Source organism: Mustela erminea, chromosome 9 (genome assembly GCF_009829155.1).
Source record: "Mustela erminea isolate mMusErm1 chromosome 9, mMusErm1.Pri, whole genome shotgun sequence".
Classification (NCBI taxonomy): Eukaryota; Metazoa; Chordata; class Mammalia; order Carnivora; family Mustelidae; genus Mustela; species Mustela erminea.
Genome location: NC_045622.1, coordinates 38,172,501 through 38,189,553, shown reverse-complemented (window position 1 = coordinate 38,189,553; position 17,053 = coordinate 38,172,501). Strand labels below are relative to the sequence as shown.

The 17,053-nt window shown below is 43.5% G+C and overlaps 1 protein-coding gene across 9 annotated transcripts in view; it reads right to left on the bottom strand.

Annotated features, from left to right (window-relative positions):
- Nucleotides 1-3,674: 3,674 nt before the first annotated feature.
- Nucleotides 3,675-17,053, bottom strand: part of SMCO4 (single-pass membrane protein with coiled-coil domains 4) — a 70,835-nt gene continuing 57,456 nt past the window's right edge. For 8 of the 9 annotated variants that reach the window (XM_032357118.1, XM_032357119.1, XM_032357125.1 and 5 more), the window contains exon 3: nucleotides 14,871-15,652. In XM_032357118.1, coding sequence (XP_032213009.1) covers nucleotides 15,392-15,652 — 261 coding nt within the window. In that variant the 3' untranslated portion in view covers nucleotides 14,871-15,391. Of the gene's footprint in view, nucleotides 3,884-14,870; nucleotides 15,653-17,053 lie in introns of those variants that run through there. The other variant, XM_032357124.1, reaches the window with a different exon arrangement.

The following is a 17,053-nucleotide window of genomic DNA, read 5'->3' as shown; positions in this document are numbered from 1 at the left end:
TCGTAGAGATAATGCCTGAAAACGCCACCAAAACTGAGCCAACCCCAAACAAGATAAACCCAAGGAAATCTACCCTATGACATGGTATAGTCAAACTTACAAAAACTAAAAACAAAGAAAAAATATTGGAAGCAGGAAGAAAGAAACAAGACCCTGTCTATAAAAGGAAAACAATTTTAAGTAAGCAGATTCCTAATCAGAAAACATCAGACCAGAGGTAAATGACATAACATTTTCAAGTGCTGAAAGAAAGAACTATTAACCCATAATATTATAACCTGGTGAAAATATACAGGAATGAAGAGGAAGTCAAGTCATTCTCAGATGTAGGAAAACTAAGAGAATTGGTCATCATTAGATCTACCCTAAAAGAATTAAGGTAGTTCTAGAAACCAACTAACTAACTGAATAAAAGGATGGATGGATGGATGGATGGATGAAAGATACCACTAAGCAAAATACACATTCTTCCGAAGTGCCCTCAGAATATATGTCAAGGTCACAACATGAGTCATCAAACAAACCTCATCAAATTTAAAAGAAACTAATTAATAGTATATTCTATCACCACGACAGAATCAAACTAGATATTAATAACAGAAAGAAACTAGAAAATGAACAATAGGAAAAGAAAGAACTAAAAATCAATAACAGGAAAATCTCCAAACAGTTGAAAACTAAACAACATTCTAAATAATCAATGGGTCAAAAGGGAAGTTTCAAGAGAAATTTTAAAATATACTGAATTGAATGGAAATGAAATGCAACATAACATTTGTGACAAACAGCTAAAGCAATGACAAAAGGGAATTTTATAGACTACATGAACACATTAGAAAAGAGAAAAAGTCTCAAATCAATCATGTAAGCTCCTCTGTCAAGTATCTAGAACAAAAAGAACACACTAAATCCAAAAGAGGCAGAAGGAAGGAAATAAAAATGATGAGAGCATAAATCAATAAAACTGAAAGCAGAAAAACAATAGAGAAAATCAGGGAAACAAAAAGCTGATTCTTTTCTTTTAAAAAAAAAAATCAATAAAACCGACAGATCTCTAGCAAGACTGACAAAGGGGGAAAAAAAAGGAAGAAGACACAAATTACCAACATCAGTAATGCAACAGGGGACATTACTGAAACTCTGAAGAAATCAAAAGGATACTAAGGGAATGCTGTGAACAACACTACTATGAAAGTCGTGAACACAAATATTTATGTGACAACTTAGTTGAAATGGACCAAGTTCTTGAAAAACACAAATTGCCACAACCCACCAATATCAAGTAGATTGCTTGAACAACCTTAAAACTATTGAGGAAAGTGAACTCATAATTTTAAAACTATCAAAAAAGAAATCTCCAGGCCCATGTGTTTTCACTAGGAAATTTTTTCAAAAGCTTGAATAAAAATTAACATGAATTCTGCACAATCTTTACCAGAAAATAGAAGACTTCCTAATTTATTTCTTAAGCTAACATTACCATGATCCCCAAGCTAGATAAAGACAGTCCCAAGAAAGTACAGATCAGTATCCGTTAAGAATATAGATGTAAAAAATCCTTAACAAAAGATTAGCAAATAGAATTCAGTAATCTATAAAAGCAATTATATGCCATGATTAAGATTTATACCAGGAACTCAAGGTTGTTTCAATATGCAAATATTAATCAATGTAATCTGCCTAAAGACACAAGAAGACTAAAGAAGAAAAATCATATGCTCATATTGACTAATGAAGAAGTAACACTGGCAAAATTAAACACCATTTCATGATTTAAAAAACTCAGAAAAATAGTAATAGAAGGAAACTTTCTCAACTCAATAAATAACATTTACCAAAAAACCTATGGATAATATTTTACTTAAAAGTGAAAGAATGTTCAGGTCCACAGCAAGTACGTCCATTCCCACCATTTTTACAAACAAAGTGCTGGACATTTTAGCCAGTGTGATTAAGTGTAGAAAAGAAAAAAAAGGTACCCAGATCAGAAACAAAGAAATAAAACACTCTATCTGCAGATGACATGATTGTCTGTAGAAAGTCCCAAGAAATCTACAAAGGAAGTCATAGAAGTAAGAGGTGAGGCCAGCAAGCTTACAGAACACAACAGAAACATACTGAAATCAATTGTATTTTTATATACCAGCAATGAACACCTGGACATTGAAGTTAAAAATATAATATCATTTACAATCATTCAAATAAATGAAAGTAGGTATAAACCTAACAAAACACATGTAGAACTTTTATACTGGAACACTGAGAAAGAAATGAAAGAATATTTAAATAAATGATAATGATGGGTTGGAAGACTCATAGGAAAGATTTCAGTTTTCCCAAAATCAATATATAGGTTTACACAATTCCTATCCAAACTTCAACAAGATTTTTTTGGTAGACATAGACAAGATTATTCTAAAATTTATATAGAAAGGCAAAGGAACTAGAATAAGTAAAGGAATTTTGAAAAAGAATAAAGAAGATTCAGTCTACCCAATTTGAAGACTAAATATATAGGGAAAATAAGCAAGACATAAGACATGTTAAATTTCATACTTTATTTTAAAAATCAACTTTTTTTTAGTAATCATCAAATTGTAAAATATACAAAAATGGATGATGGGCTTAAATGCAAAACTATAGGGGCGCCTGGGTGGCTCAGGGGGTTAAGCCTCTGCCTTCAGCTCGGGTCATGATCCCAGGGTCCTGGGATCGAGCCCCTTATCCGGCTCTCTGCTCAGCGGGGAGCCTGCCTCCCCCTGCCTCTCTGCCTACTTGTGATCTCTGTCTGTCAAATAAATAAATAAATAATCTTTTTTTTTTTAAATGCAAAACTATAAAATTTTTAGGACAAAAACATAGGAGAAAATTTATGGGACCTATGAGAGTTTTTACACATGAAGGGAAAACCGTCTATAGAAGGAAAAATTGATAAATTAGAAGTCATTAGAAGTAAAAACATTTGTGCTGCTAAAGGCCCTGTTAAGGAAAAAAAACAAAGTGCTGGAGCCCTGGGTGGCTCAGTGGGTTAAGTGACCTCTTCTTGTTTTAAGCTCAGGTTATGATCTCAGGGTCATATAATTGAGCCCCGCTTGGGGCTTGGTGCTCAGAGGGGAGTCTGCTCCTCTCCCTCTCCCTCTCCCTCTGCCCCTCCCCCTGCTCACACTCTCACTCTCTAAATAAAATAAATAAATGTTTAAAGAAAAGGAAAAAAAAAAACCTACTGGGAGAAAATATTTGCAAACCACCTATCTGAAAAAGAACTAGCATCTAGAATGTGTGAAAAGTTCTCCAAACTCAACAGCAAAAAAAAATCCAATTAGAATATGGGTAAAAGACATGAAGACACATTTCAGTGAAGAGAATATACAGACTGCAAATAGGCACATAAAAAGATGTTCAACATCTCTGGCCATTAGGGAAATGCAAATTAAAAACCACAATAAGGTATCACTACACATCTATCAGAACAGCTAAAAATTAAAAAATAGTGACAATATGAAATGCTGGCAAGAACGCAGAGAAATTGGATCACACGGCTGGTAGGAATGTAAAGTGTGCCTCTGCTTTGGAAAACAGTTTGGCAGCTACCGTATTCGATGTAGCAATTGCACTCGCTGGCATCCATCCCAGAGAAGTGGAGACTTATGTTCACACACACACAAACCTAGCCATGAATGTTCATAGCAGCTTTATTCATAATAGCCCCAAACTGGAAACAACACAGATGTCCTTTCCCGGTGAGTGATTACAAAAATAAGCACAAAACGAAGTTCAGAGAGAGAAATGGTCCCCGCAGCAGGATCGGAGAGATGCCTGTCGTTGGCTGAGAAGGTGGAGAAGGGGGACCACAGAGCCCAGGAACTCAGGCAGCTTCTAGAACCTGGAAGAGATTTTCAAAGCAAAACCAGAGTCGGAACCTTTGCAGAACGGGACAAAGAGAAAATTACTAACGGGTCTTGGCAGAACTGGGCAGAGAGGAAAGACAATCGCTAATGCAGAGCTCATCTCCAACACGACATCTGGAGCGGAGTGGGCACTGCACTCCGCAGAGCCTCTCTTAATAAGGACGTCCCGGAGGGCGCTTGGGCAGCAGCGCGCACGCTCACCCTTGTCCGGGGCACCTCGCAGCTCCAGACTGGGTGGGCGTCTTATTTTTCCGGTGTTCCCTCGCCGGGACCCGGAGTCGGGAAAGTATGAAAGTACTGAAAAGTGACTTTGTAATGTCAAATGTCAACGCTCCTATCATTCAGTGCTTTCTGCAAGTCAAAAGACTTTTGGTAGACAGCAAAAGTCAAAAGACTTTTCAGAATTTGGGTGAACTTTGGTATTTTGTGCTTTTTCCAAAGAAGGGTATGTGTAAGTGAAAGCAGAACGGGGGGATAATGGGATGATGAGAGCTTTGGGAGTTGGGTTCTCTGAGGAACCGATGATGCTACCCTGACTGTAACTGTGTTGCTGTTGCCATTGTTTAAGATTTTATTTATTTGAGAGAGAGAGAGAGAGAAAGAGAGCGCCCGAGCAAGGCGACTGGCAGAGGGAGTGGGAGAAGTAGACTCTCCGCTGAGCAGAGAGTCGGATTAGGGACGATCTCAGGACCCTGATATCATGACCTGAACTGAAGGCAGACACCTAACTGACTGAGTCACCCAGGTGCCCCTGTAATTTTTTGTAAGCACAGTTTGATTTTTAACTCTAAAATTAGATGGTCACATAAATTCACCCTAAAGCCCTCACTAGTTGGACTCAGCATATCATGTCCACTATAGACTTTCAAGAACCATTTATAGTACCCAGTTTTTAAAAATGACAGTGCTTTTTCAAAACGTGAATAGGCTTAAATGAGTTACATTCATATTTGCTGTTTATAATTGATATCAGTGTAGCTTCTGAGTTATCCCAAAATATTTTTTGTAAAAGATTTTATTCATTTATTTGACAGAGAGCACGAGAAGGGGGAGCAGCAGGCAGGGAGAGGGAGAAGCAGGCTCCCCACTGAGCAGCCCAATACAGGGGCTCGATCTCAGGACCCCAGGATCATGACCTGAACTGAAGGCAGATGCTTAACCGACTGAGCCACCCAGATGCCCTCTGAAATATTAACTTGTAACTGTTTCTCCTATTCTCAATTTTAAAAGAAAATCCAAGACTAAGTTACCAAGCAATCTTAAACATCTTCTATAAACCTATGCTGCTATAAATCATGTGACTAAACACTATTAGAAACAATTCTAAAGAAAACAAGGCACATCCAAACCATGGAATAGTAGTCAGCAATAAAATAAACCAACCAATTCATACAAAACCTAGAGGACCCTCCAAGGAATTATGCTGAGAGAAAAAAGCCAATCCCAAATAGTTACACTTCTTTATACAGCAAAACTTTCTTGAAATGACAAAATGACAAAACCAAGTTAGAGGTTGCCCTGGGACAAGGAGAGATCAAGGGTAGAAGCGGGGTGGGTGTGGCCATAAACGGAGCCTGTGATCATCCTGGTGATGACCTGTACCTTGACTGTGTCAACATCAACATCCTGGGTGTCCTAGGAGGCTGCAGTACAGGTCTGAAAAAGTTAATGTTGGGGGAACTAGGCAAAGTGTACATAGGATCTCTCTGTATTACAACCACATTTGAATCTACAATTATCTCACAATAGAAAGTCTAATTTTTAAAAAAAGGTAGCTATTCTGAGCTCTCCATCTGTTCGAAAACAGATGGCAGGCTGGATTTGACCCACAGGCTGTAGTAGTTTATTGAGTTTAATGCAAACACCTAGAAACACTATGCGTTCATTTAATGGTGTTTGAGATGCTATATGCTGTCAGTTGTTATTCTTATAGTTACTGTAGTGGATTTCTAGAGGGAGATGTCCATTCGCACTCCTGACCTGAAAGGGATACAAACAGCGGGTCTGCAACCTCCTCTGGACTTGGTGTTCAAAAGCCTCTGTTCTTGCTTTCCTATCAGCATCCTGAGCTCGGGTCTGCTAAGCCAGTTACCATGAGTCTGTTTGCTTCCCCATCTTCCCAAATGTCCTTCCTCTTAATTCTGCTCACTTTCTCTTCATCCTGGTTCATGGTTTCACCATTAGGATGGAGCATGTGCTCAGCTCACTGTCATTAACCAGAGGTCTTTACTCAAATAATCATAGTGGGAGCACACACATCAGGGACACATGCAGTTGTAAGGGTTTTAGCATGACAGCTGGCCTTGACATCATTCTTACCCAGAAGAACAGGGATGTAGGCATATGCCCCAACCCGTGGTTCCTTCATGGACGGGGACTCAAATCGTCCCGCTGGATGTAGCTTAGATGAGTTCTTATCATTACTGCAGGTGGTGAGACTAGAAGGCAGAGGGGGTCAAATCCCAGCTGAACTTGAAGGAGGAAGTACAGTAAGACATCCTTATTTGGATGTGGAATTTTCTTCAAAATCCTTTTTCTCCTGCTTTCTGTTCTGTTTTGCTAATACCAACATTTGGGGCCCATTCCCAGGTGCAGGCTGCAGTCCTGATCTTAGCCACTTAATCAGAATCTGTGAGGGTGCTGTGCTGCAGGAAGAGGTAGGCGAGTGAACCAGTAACCCCTGTAGACCTTTCTAGAAATATGCACATTTATAGTTTTATGGAAATGTCCTCTGAGTTCCAGGTAGCAAATTTAAATGTCAGCAGCAAGATAAACACCAGCCTGGGGAGATGCTCTGTGGAGGGAGAGCTTCCGATGGGGCAGACTGACGATGTGGGGGCAAGGACAGCTAAGCACAGAGCTCCTGGGAGCTGCTGGGGAGCGGCTTGGCCTCTGTTTGGGGCCTGTCAGGACAGATATGCAACCTGCCTCAGGCCAGGCCACCCACTGAAATAAGGGGAAAGTTGGGATATGACCTTACACCCTTACAGGAGTAGTACATTTCCTCAAGGTCACGGCTCACCTTGGATGTTCGAATGAGGGGATTAGGAACTGCAAAGAACTACTTCGTGTTATCTGTTCTGCTTGACCTTTTGCAGGATCAACACATTATTGAGGTATGCATTTATAAATGAAGCAAGGACTTACAGCATGTTTTTTAAGTTGTGCCAATTTGACAGGTAAGATGGGATTCTAATGTTACTTCAACAGAAGTACCTTTGTTTATAAAGTTGTGCGTTTCCTCCCCATGGACTTGCTAGACATTTGTATTTTTCTTTTGTAAATCAAGTGTTCTCTCACCTATTTGAAAATGTTTTCTGGTCACCTCTGTTAGTTCCTGAGAAAACAGGGTTAACAAGACAAGTTCCTTTCCCATTTCATTGAGCTCATGATTTAGTGGAAGTAGACAAACATTAAATAAGTGAATAAGTAACATAATTTTGGTAAATGTTTCTGAAACTTAAAAAAAGCCAAGAATTTGATATAGAAGAGTCAAGTTATTTTATTATGTGCAGGTCTTCTAAACCTTTATCTTTTATGCACTTGCTCTGTCCTGGGCTGGGGAAAAAAAAAAAAAAACTCCACTTACTAGTTTGTTTCTCTCTGTCACCCCTGGTACTTTTTGTAATTTCTGTTAAGAAAAACTTGATCATTTTACCTGGTGCAGGCACTGTGGAAGAGAGTATGGAGGTTCTCAAAAAGTTAAAAACAAAACTACCATATGACCCAGCAATTGCACTCATAGTTATTTATCCAAGAGAAACAAAAATACTGATTCGAAGGAATACTTGCACCCTGATTTTTCTGGCAACATTATCACCCATGGCCAAACTATGGAAAGAACCCAAATGTCCATCTGCTGATGAATAGATGAAGAAGAAGTGGTGTGTATATATACAATGGAATAATATTCAGCCATCAAAAAAGATGAAATCTGCCATTTGCAATGACATGGATGGAACTAGAGGGAATTATGTGAAGCGAAGTTAGAGAAAGATAAATACCATATGATTTCACTCATATGTGGAGTTTAAGAAACAAAACAGATGAACATAGAGGAAGGGGGGAAAAAGGGAAGCAAACCATGAGATGGTGAATGATGGGAAACAAACTGAGGGTTTATGGAGGGAGGGAGGTGTGGGGGGAGGGGCTAGATGAGGACGGGGGTTAAGTAGAGGCCTTATGGTGATGAGCACCTGTGATGTATGGAAGGGATGAATCACTCAATTGTACCCCTGGAACTAATATTACACTGTATGCTAACTACAATTTTAAAACATACATACACACACACACACACACACACACACATATACATACACATATATATTCAAATTGTTATAAGAAAAATTTGATCATTTCATACATATTCATAACTTTTACATCTCCATCTTGAATTATATACTCTATCATCTTTTTTATGCTTTTTGTTCCCATTCAGCTTCGCAGTGAGGTTGTGAATACTGCTTTCTTCTTGTTTGCCAATTTCGTGTTCTCCTATTTCTTGATACAAATATTTAAGGCTATAAATTCTCCTCCCAGCACTGTTAACTGTACTGTCATTTTCTGCCTGTATCACTCATCTACCTTTTGCCCATCCTTTTAGTTTCAGCGGTCTCAAATCACTTTAAAAGGTATCTTCTTTCTATGATGTGCACTTGGGTTTTCCTTATAATCCTACCTGAGGCTATTTCTTTAAATAAGTATTCCAGGCCCCTTACCTTTATAGGAAACACAGCTCTTTGGTTTGGTCTCTGCCGTCATTTTACACTTTTTCTTTCCATTGATCCCATTGATCCATTTTATATTCCATCGCTTTAAAATAATTTCCAAGATGGGACTTACTTCCTTTGCTCATGTAGGTGTTCTGATCGTTTTAAAGGTTTTTATTTTGTCTTACCTTTAAGTGGTTACCTTAATTTATTAATTCCCTTTTCATTAGTATTGGTCTAATAGCACCATATAAAAACAACGACAGGGCACCTGGGTGGCTCAGTTGGTTAGGCGTCTGACTCTTGATTTTGACTGAAGTCATCATCTCAGGGTCATGAGATCGAGCCCTGGGTCAGTGTCCATGCTGTCTCTGGGGCCTGCTTGAGACTCTCTCTTCCTCTCCTGCTGCCCCTTGCCTTCTCATGCTTCTCTCTCTCAAAAATAATAAAATAAAATAAAATAAAATAAAATAAAATAAAATAAATAAAATAAAATAAAATAAAATACAATGACAAAATAGTATGCTTTTACTTCTTCATACTCTCCCTTCCACTAAATTAGCTGGTTGTATTATTTCTACTTAATCTTTCAGTACTTACCCTTATACTTCAAATTCTAAACTTCAAATAATTTTTACTCCTAATAACGACGGCAGGAAACTAGAACTCTTGGGCCACGTCTTATCTTCTCCTCCCTCCCTCCAACTTCTGTTACAAAGCGTTTGTATCTGTAACTTCCACCCTCGATCCTTCTTTGTCTTAGAGCAAATTCTTCTGCTCTTACTTCCTCCATTTAATCTCCTGTTTGGACTTGATCCTCCTGTAGCTTCTTCACAAAACGCTCATGAGAGATCTATTCCTTAATTGTCCCATGTTTGTGTGCATCACATTCACACAGAAGTGGTAGTCGGATTGATACATTCCTTTACTGGAATGGACACTTGTCAGGAATAGGTGTCTGTTTCGTTCATTGGTATATTTCAATGCCCATGACCGTACCCAGCACCCAGCACCTTGCACTATAAATATTTGTTAAATGAATGTACAAAGGAAAAACATGAAAGTGGTCTTGGTTTGGGCTTTTGCCTCTTGAGAATTTTGTCAGCATCAATCTTCTAGTGCTAAATGCAAAAGAGGAGACAACTGAGTCCTGATTTCCACCTCCATAACAATCTACTTTTGGTTCTCAGCAATCTGACCTTGAGGTGCCTAGGTGTGGGGGGTGTGTGTGTGTGTGTGTGTGTGTGTGTGTACCTTTCTTGGAATTATTGAACTTCTTGAATCCGTGGGTTTATATTTTTCATCAAATTTGAAAAATTTTAAGCCAATTTTTATTAATGTTCCATGTGTGCTCTTAAAAAATATTCATTCTCTGTTGAGTAAAAAGATCTGTATTTATCTACTAGATCAAGTTGATTAATTTTATCATTTACATCTTCTATCTTTGCTCTTTGCAGCTGATTTAGCCCTTCCTGAAAGGTGTCTCTTAAAATCTCCCATGAAAACTTTTTATCTATTTCTAGTATGTCCATGGTCACTTGCTTTATCTATTTTGAAGCTATATTGCTAGAAACATACATATCTATGATCAAAATATCATTTATTATTATGATACTAGTATATGTCATCCTTTGCCCCTTATGGCATGCTCATTTTATAATTGTTTTGCTGATGTTAAAATTATTGCCATGGCCAGTCTGAGAGGACTGTGTGAGACAGGGAATTTCAATGTTTCTAGAAAATCTGGGTGGATGAATAGGGGGGAAGAACTTCAGCTGAGCCTGTAATGCAGTTAGAGGCAGTGGTATCTCAAGGTGCTGGGGCTTGCAGGAGTCCACAATGGCTCTATGCATTCACTCCAGTCCACGTGAGCTGATGACTTGCGAGTCAGGCCTAATCCCAAAAGGCTTAACATGCTTTCTCAAAGAGGTGATCAGCATGTAGGCGGCTGTGCTTTATTTCAGTTGGAAAAGGAGTATGCCCAGGTGGAGACAGGTGTCTTTCCTAGGAAGGTTCAAAGATAGATAGCTTCATATAACAATGGGGAGGTCCACAGCGAGGCAAGGAGAGCGATCCTTACCCATGGCAATACTGCGCATCCCAACGCTCACTCTGGTCTACTTTCCTTAGGTTATTACTCAAGAGCTTAAGGGATTAAAAGCTTTTTGAAAAGACTGGCTCCTTTCCAGAGGACTGGTAGGCTGGGACCTAATACAGATGACCCAATCCAATTACACTAAAGTCGGAGACATTTTCCTTGTGGAATAATGAGAAAATACTCAGAATAGAAGAGGACAGACTGGATACTAATCTGCATAGAGCCTCCTAAGAAAAATTTAGGCCTGACGCAGTGGGTGAAGCAAATCCCACATACGTAACTGCTCTTCCTTGATCTTGGAAGCCTGGAGGTAATGGGACAAGAATCCAGAGGACGGGCAAACCCTCAGCCAGTTCGAGTACAAATATCCTGAAAGGGTCAAAAGGAAACTACTCATATATTTCCTTGATCTTAAGATTCTGTATCTCTTTTTTCATGTTTCCCCAAGTCTGTGGCAAGTAGACTGTAGAGAACATAGAATTAGAGATGGCTCCGGGGTGGGCGGGGGGGCGGGTGGATTGCATTCAAAGTAAGGCAGACATCTTCAGGTAGACAGGCCATGTGGGACATTTTCAGTATGAGGTTATAAAGGAACACACACACACACACACACACACACACACACACATACATACACGCACATATAATATGATGGTAGACTTCCAAAAAGGAATCTAAGAGCCACGCTTTCAAGCGATTTCCTTCTCCTCCTACCTCCAACAGGTAAGTAATGATATGAGATCCTTTGTGCGGGGAAGAGAAGGACGATCATCCCTTCCCCATCTCCCTAACAACCCTAAGGCAGGGCCTGCAGCTCCAAAGTACAGGTGAGTCTTACATACACTTCATATCTCCTAAAGGATGCACGGAAGAAAGGGAGTGGGCTGCTCAGGCAAGGAATGAAAGCTGGTAGCTTCAGAACTAGGAGACACACAAATACATCTTGGTATCATGATTTTTTAAACCACATCGAGTGACAGCTTTTAAACCAATGACAATGGTTTCGTTTCTATTCCCATTTCTACCCTGATTCTTCTTTGGGAATTTGCTCTTCAAGAAACGGTAGGTCGGGTAATGAGGGCCCTGAGAGCCAGGAGCTCAGATCCCGCTGCACACACCCAGCATGACTTTCTGTGAAACTCTTAATAAATCATTCAGTTTTGCCTTGAAGCCGCTGAATAACTTGGAATAATGTGAAAGCTGGTGTCTCAAATCATTACCGGGCCACCCACCCGGGAGTACTGTTTATCCTGGGAATCGTTAAATCCCAGCTGCCATACATTGGCATCTCCTCCCGGCCAGGAGGTGGTTCACATCAAAGTTGTGTTAACTTTTAAAAGTCCATTTTCAGCCTGCTTTCACCAAGCCTGTCTGGTAATTGCCTTCTCTTGAAAATCCAGATCAAATCCACTAGGCCCCCTGACAGACAACAAAGAGGAAAACAGTGAGTGGAAATGAGAGCCAATTGCACCTAAAGGATCTGTTACGTGGTGGCTGGTGGGGTGTCGGCCAGCGTGGAGAGCCTCGGGGGGCAGGCCTCGATGTACGTTCTGTGAGGTTTGACGGGGAGGAAGGGAATGGCCACTTCCAGGCGCGATGTCAGGCCCTTTTCCTATTTACCCTCCCAACATCCTCCACATAGTAAAATGAACGTTCCTTGATTGACTTGATCATGGGTCACCTGCAGCTCAGGTTATGGGACCTGACTGAGGTCATCTGGTGAGAAAGTGGCTGAGTGAGGCGTTCCCAGAGTGCGTGCCCTTCTCACACCATACCCCCAAATGTCCTAGGCAAGAACGCCAAAATGTTGTGATACGAGACCCACAAGACAGATGTTTCTCCTGGATTGCTCCGGGGTCCTAGCCCGGCGAGCAACAGACGAGAGACTGAGCGGGCTGTTAGATACGCAGTGGCCAAAGCTGATCTCATGGCCTGTTGGTCTAAAGATGGCGTCTGCAGATGTTCGAGACAACTGTGACTGATAAGGGCTGTTCACACACACCTGGGCAGGAAAGGTTTCTTTAGACGTGGAGAGTGACAAGAAGGAAATCAGTATTTATTAAGAGGCAATGGATCTTAATGACGAAGAGCACAGACGCTGGAGCTGGACTGTCTGAGCCTTAATCTCATATGCTGTCTTGCCGCAAAATGACCCAGCGTGTGTGCCTAAGAGGGTGGCTGGCACGGGGGTGGCAGAGACGGATGGGTGGGGGTGGCCATTTGCTGGCGTGCCGAAACTGGCCAATAGCTCCATGAGGTGCGCGGATTATTCCATTTTTGTGTATTTGGAAACAGCCCATAACTAAAGCATAAAAACAAACACACCCAGGCTTCTCCACCCACTTGTTGTCAGATACTGACAAGTTTCTTGGCCTGCCTCAGTTTACTCATCTGTAAAACTGGGTACTGATGTCCCTGCCTCCTAGGGCTGCATGAGAAATAGGAGATAATGCATGTAAAATGCTGACTACTGTTACTATTTATAGAGGAACCACTATGCCCCAGGAGCCAGACCTGGTCTTACAAATTTACTATTTGCAACTGATTCCTCCCATCCACCCCACGAGGCAAGATAACCTCCATTTTCACAAGAGGAAGTGGACTCAGAGGGTTCTGACAATAAAACCTGCGTTAAGACCCAGGTTTGCTGGATAAGCCTTGTTTTCTGCCAGACCGGCCCACTTTCTGAGAAGTGACTTGACCAGTTATTAAAGACAGGGAAACTGAGACTTGGTAGGCTTCATGAGTTCTGAGGATAGGCTGGGACTAAACACAGACCAGGCGATCATGTGACACATGGCCTGGGCTCTTTCTAGCAGAGTGGGTGGGCTGTCCTTGCAGCAGCCTCCACACCCCCTCTTGGGGCAGGAGCGGGCACAGCTCTGCGTCTCCATGGCTCTGTGGCCACTGTGAGGAACAAGGATGCCTTTATTTTTTTTTTTTTAAGATCTTTTTAAATTTATTTATTTGACAGAGAGGGAGAGATCGCAAGTAGGCAGAGACGCAGGCAGAGAGGGAGGGGGAAGCAGGCTCCCCACTGAGCAGAGAGCCTGATGTGCGGCTCAATCCCAGGACCCTGAGATCATGACCTGAGCTGAAGGCAGAGGCTTAACCCACTGAGCCACCCAGGTGCCCCAAGGAGGCCTCCTCTTTCCTCTGCACCTGAATGAGCAGGACCCTAGGCTGTGGCCTTCAGCCTTTCCCAGACCACAAGCACTGGGGCTCGGAAGAGAACCAAACAAGGGAGAGAAAAATAGAAACCTAAGAAACACCATAGGCTAGCCGCCTCTGCATTTGATAAATATTTCAGTAAATCTCTTCCCAAGGCCATGGGCACCTGAGCGGGCCGCAGGCCACACAGCATCTCCCCGAGGCCAGTTCTCACAGAGGGGCCCACGGAGCTCTGTCAGCCCTTCTGAGGCCCAGGAACGCAGGACATCAGCTGGGGTCCTTCCTTTCAGTGGCTGTCTCGTCTTCCTGAGGAACTCACTCCAAGGGGCCCCAAGTCCCCAGTAACCGCCTGAGCCATCAGTGAGCAAGTCATGTAGTCACCATGATTAGAAAAGCACTTCTCTCCCCACAAACCACTCTGTAATCAGCAACGATGGGCGGCCTGACACCCTTACAATAGTCATCACGAATCTGACTTCCAAAAAGGGGTCACTCCATCGGGAACAGGTCTGGGTGCACAATGCCCTCAGAATACAATGCAGAACCTTTCTAGCAGGGCCAATTTGCATCAAAAACTCAGCTGGACTGCAAACAATTTGCATCATTTCGGTGGGAACAGAACGGAGTCTGACCTTTCCCTCCAGGTCCACTTTCCCGTCGCTGTTGCTAACCGGTATAAAAAGCACTTGTAGTCATATGCCAATTAGAAATCTTCCTTTGCTCAAACAGACCAATTAATGGCACCCTGTCTGCCCCCTCTCAAGAGTCTCTCGATCTTCAACCGATCCAGACAAAAAGCAGAAGCCATCCTGGAAGTGATTCAAGCAGGGAGCGATGGGGAGGTGGAGAAGGCTGTGGGGGGAGCGGGGAGAGAAGGAGGACACTGCCTCCCAGGGACGGTGCCCCCTGGAGACACACAGCACCTCCTGGCCCTTCCCTGAGAGCAAGGCCACCTCCTGGCAAAGCAAGATAAACATCCAGTTTAAGGCTATTATCTCCTTTATTCAAAAAATAAATATTTCACTTTTGAGTCGACATATTTCAAATCACATTAAGCACAGAGAAGAAATACAGTCCCTTTGGAAATTGTGAACACATGTAGGCAAAGAGTCATGTTCTAAACAATGGGGATGGGGTAAGCACTGATTCCAACTGATTCATGACCCAGAAGATTCCTCCTCTCACCAGGTTGAGCTACATATTGATTTCAGGAGCGAGAAAGAAACACACACACACACATACACACACACACACACACTGCTTTGAAGTCTGAAAGGCACATGAAGTGGACCATAAGGTGTATGGCACGTTCACTGATAAAACGTTCCCTATTCCCTCCCAGGGAAATTGGAGAAACTTTAATCAAGTCAAAGACCAGAGAAGACAGGGTGCTCCAGCCTGGAGCTCAGCATCAGGAAAATCTCTGAATACCAAAGCCATTTCTCTTTCGTTTTCCCCCTCCCGGGCTTCGGCTCCCTGCTGGGGGAGTTCACCCCACGCGCTCACTCGGTGATGGTGGGACGCGTGGCCACGTACACGAACACCACGATCAGGAGCACGACCACGGCCAGCGTGGGCAGCACCACCGTGGTGATCTGCTGCCGGGCCTCCTGCATGGCCTGCTTCCGCTCCTTCTTGTCCTTGGACGTCTCCTTCTTGGGCTTCCCTTTGAGCTGCCGCATCTTTCCTGGGCAATGCTGGGAGGGTGCGTCTGGAGAGGCTTTGGAAGGACCCACGCTCCTCTGGTCAAGGCACTGAACCTTCTGGGGAGAGAACGATGATTGTAAATGAATGGTGGGGAGGGAAAAGAAACTATAAAGGGAAAGGCAACTGCTAGCCTGCAGCTCAGAAGACAAGGTTGGGAGGAACAGGAGGGCTACACAACAGTAGTCAGCCTCTCTGCATAGCAGGTGTGGGGGTGAGCTGGATATACCCTGGGGTCCCAGGCCCCTGGGTGAATTCCAGAGTGGGTCTCCCGCCTGCTCATACAGGGTCTCTGCGCACGTGTGACATGGAAGGCCTGGAAAGCATGTGGTCTCCACTCAGAGGAGAGGGGGCACCTGCTTTCCTCACTGTTCCAAGGACCACAGCCTCCCCAGCCAAGCTGTAGTGGCGAGCTGCTGGCCACCTGCAGACTCCAGGCACGTGGCTCCCTCCTGCCCAAGCCATGGGCCTGATTGTAGGCCAGCTCGGCCTCCCGGCGGCTGCAGAGAGCCCAGAGGCACAGGCTTCTCCATCTCTGGCCTGGTTCACCCATCTGTCATCTCTCCGAGCACCTCCTCTGTGCCAGCGACTGCTCGAGGAGCTGGGGACGAGGTGGAGGACACTATTAAACCCTCATGGCATGCATGGTCTGGGGGTGCCCCATGGCTTGCAGGCAGAGTGGAGCTACGGGTCAGACAGACAACAGAGGCCAGCTGAGCCTGCGGGCCGGCTGCCCACTCAGACTAGGATTCTGGTACATTCCATGCCCCAAGGAGGTCCTCAGGGGAATGAAGCCGTGCTATCAGGGGCCTAGGGATGAATTACAAACCCATGGGCAAGTAAAGAGCAATAGCGTCTGACAAGTTGGATGCTTAGCTTCGAGCAACAGCACTCCTTTGGCTGATGACGAGATCGCGAAGACGGCTGGCACCTCTCAGTGTCCCCAGAAAGGCCAGGGCACCAGGCTCAGGAAATGAACAGGACAAGGGAGCCAGTGCGGCCATAACCAGAGGCCAACTCACACCAGGTCACCACCAGGGCACTGCCACTGGAGCAAGAGATACTGAGGCCACCGCCGTTGTCCCTGGAGACCAGGCAGAGCCACTCTCACTGTCCAGGGTGAACTGTCGGGCGTGTGGGTTCTCTGTGCCACCAGCTCCCCGGCGCATCAGACTCGCCAAGCTGAGGCCCAATATGCTCCCAGCCCAGCCTTTGAGTCTCTACAGTAGGTAGAATGTTCTCTAAACTAGACAAAGAGGTAGAGGCTAGGCACCAAAGGAGACATCTGTCCATCGTGGTATCCTGGGAGTAGCATGGTTAGAGGCTCTTGAAGGCAGAAGGGAGGCTCCTGCCATGACTCCTCTGACAAAGGGACTTATGTAACACGATCTCGTGTGTGCGGTTTTGTCCCAGGGCAATGGGTGGTCTGTCACCACGCTAACGAGGAAGATGGCGCTTAC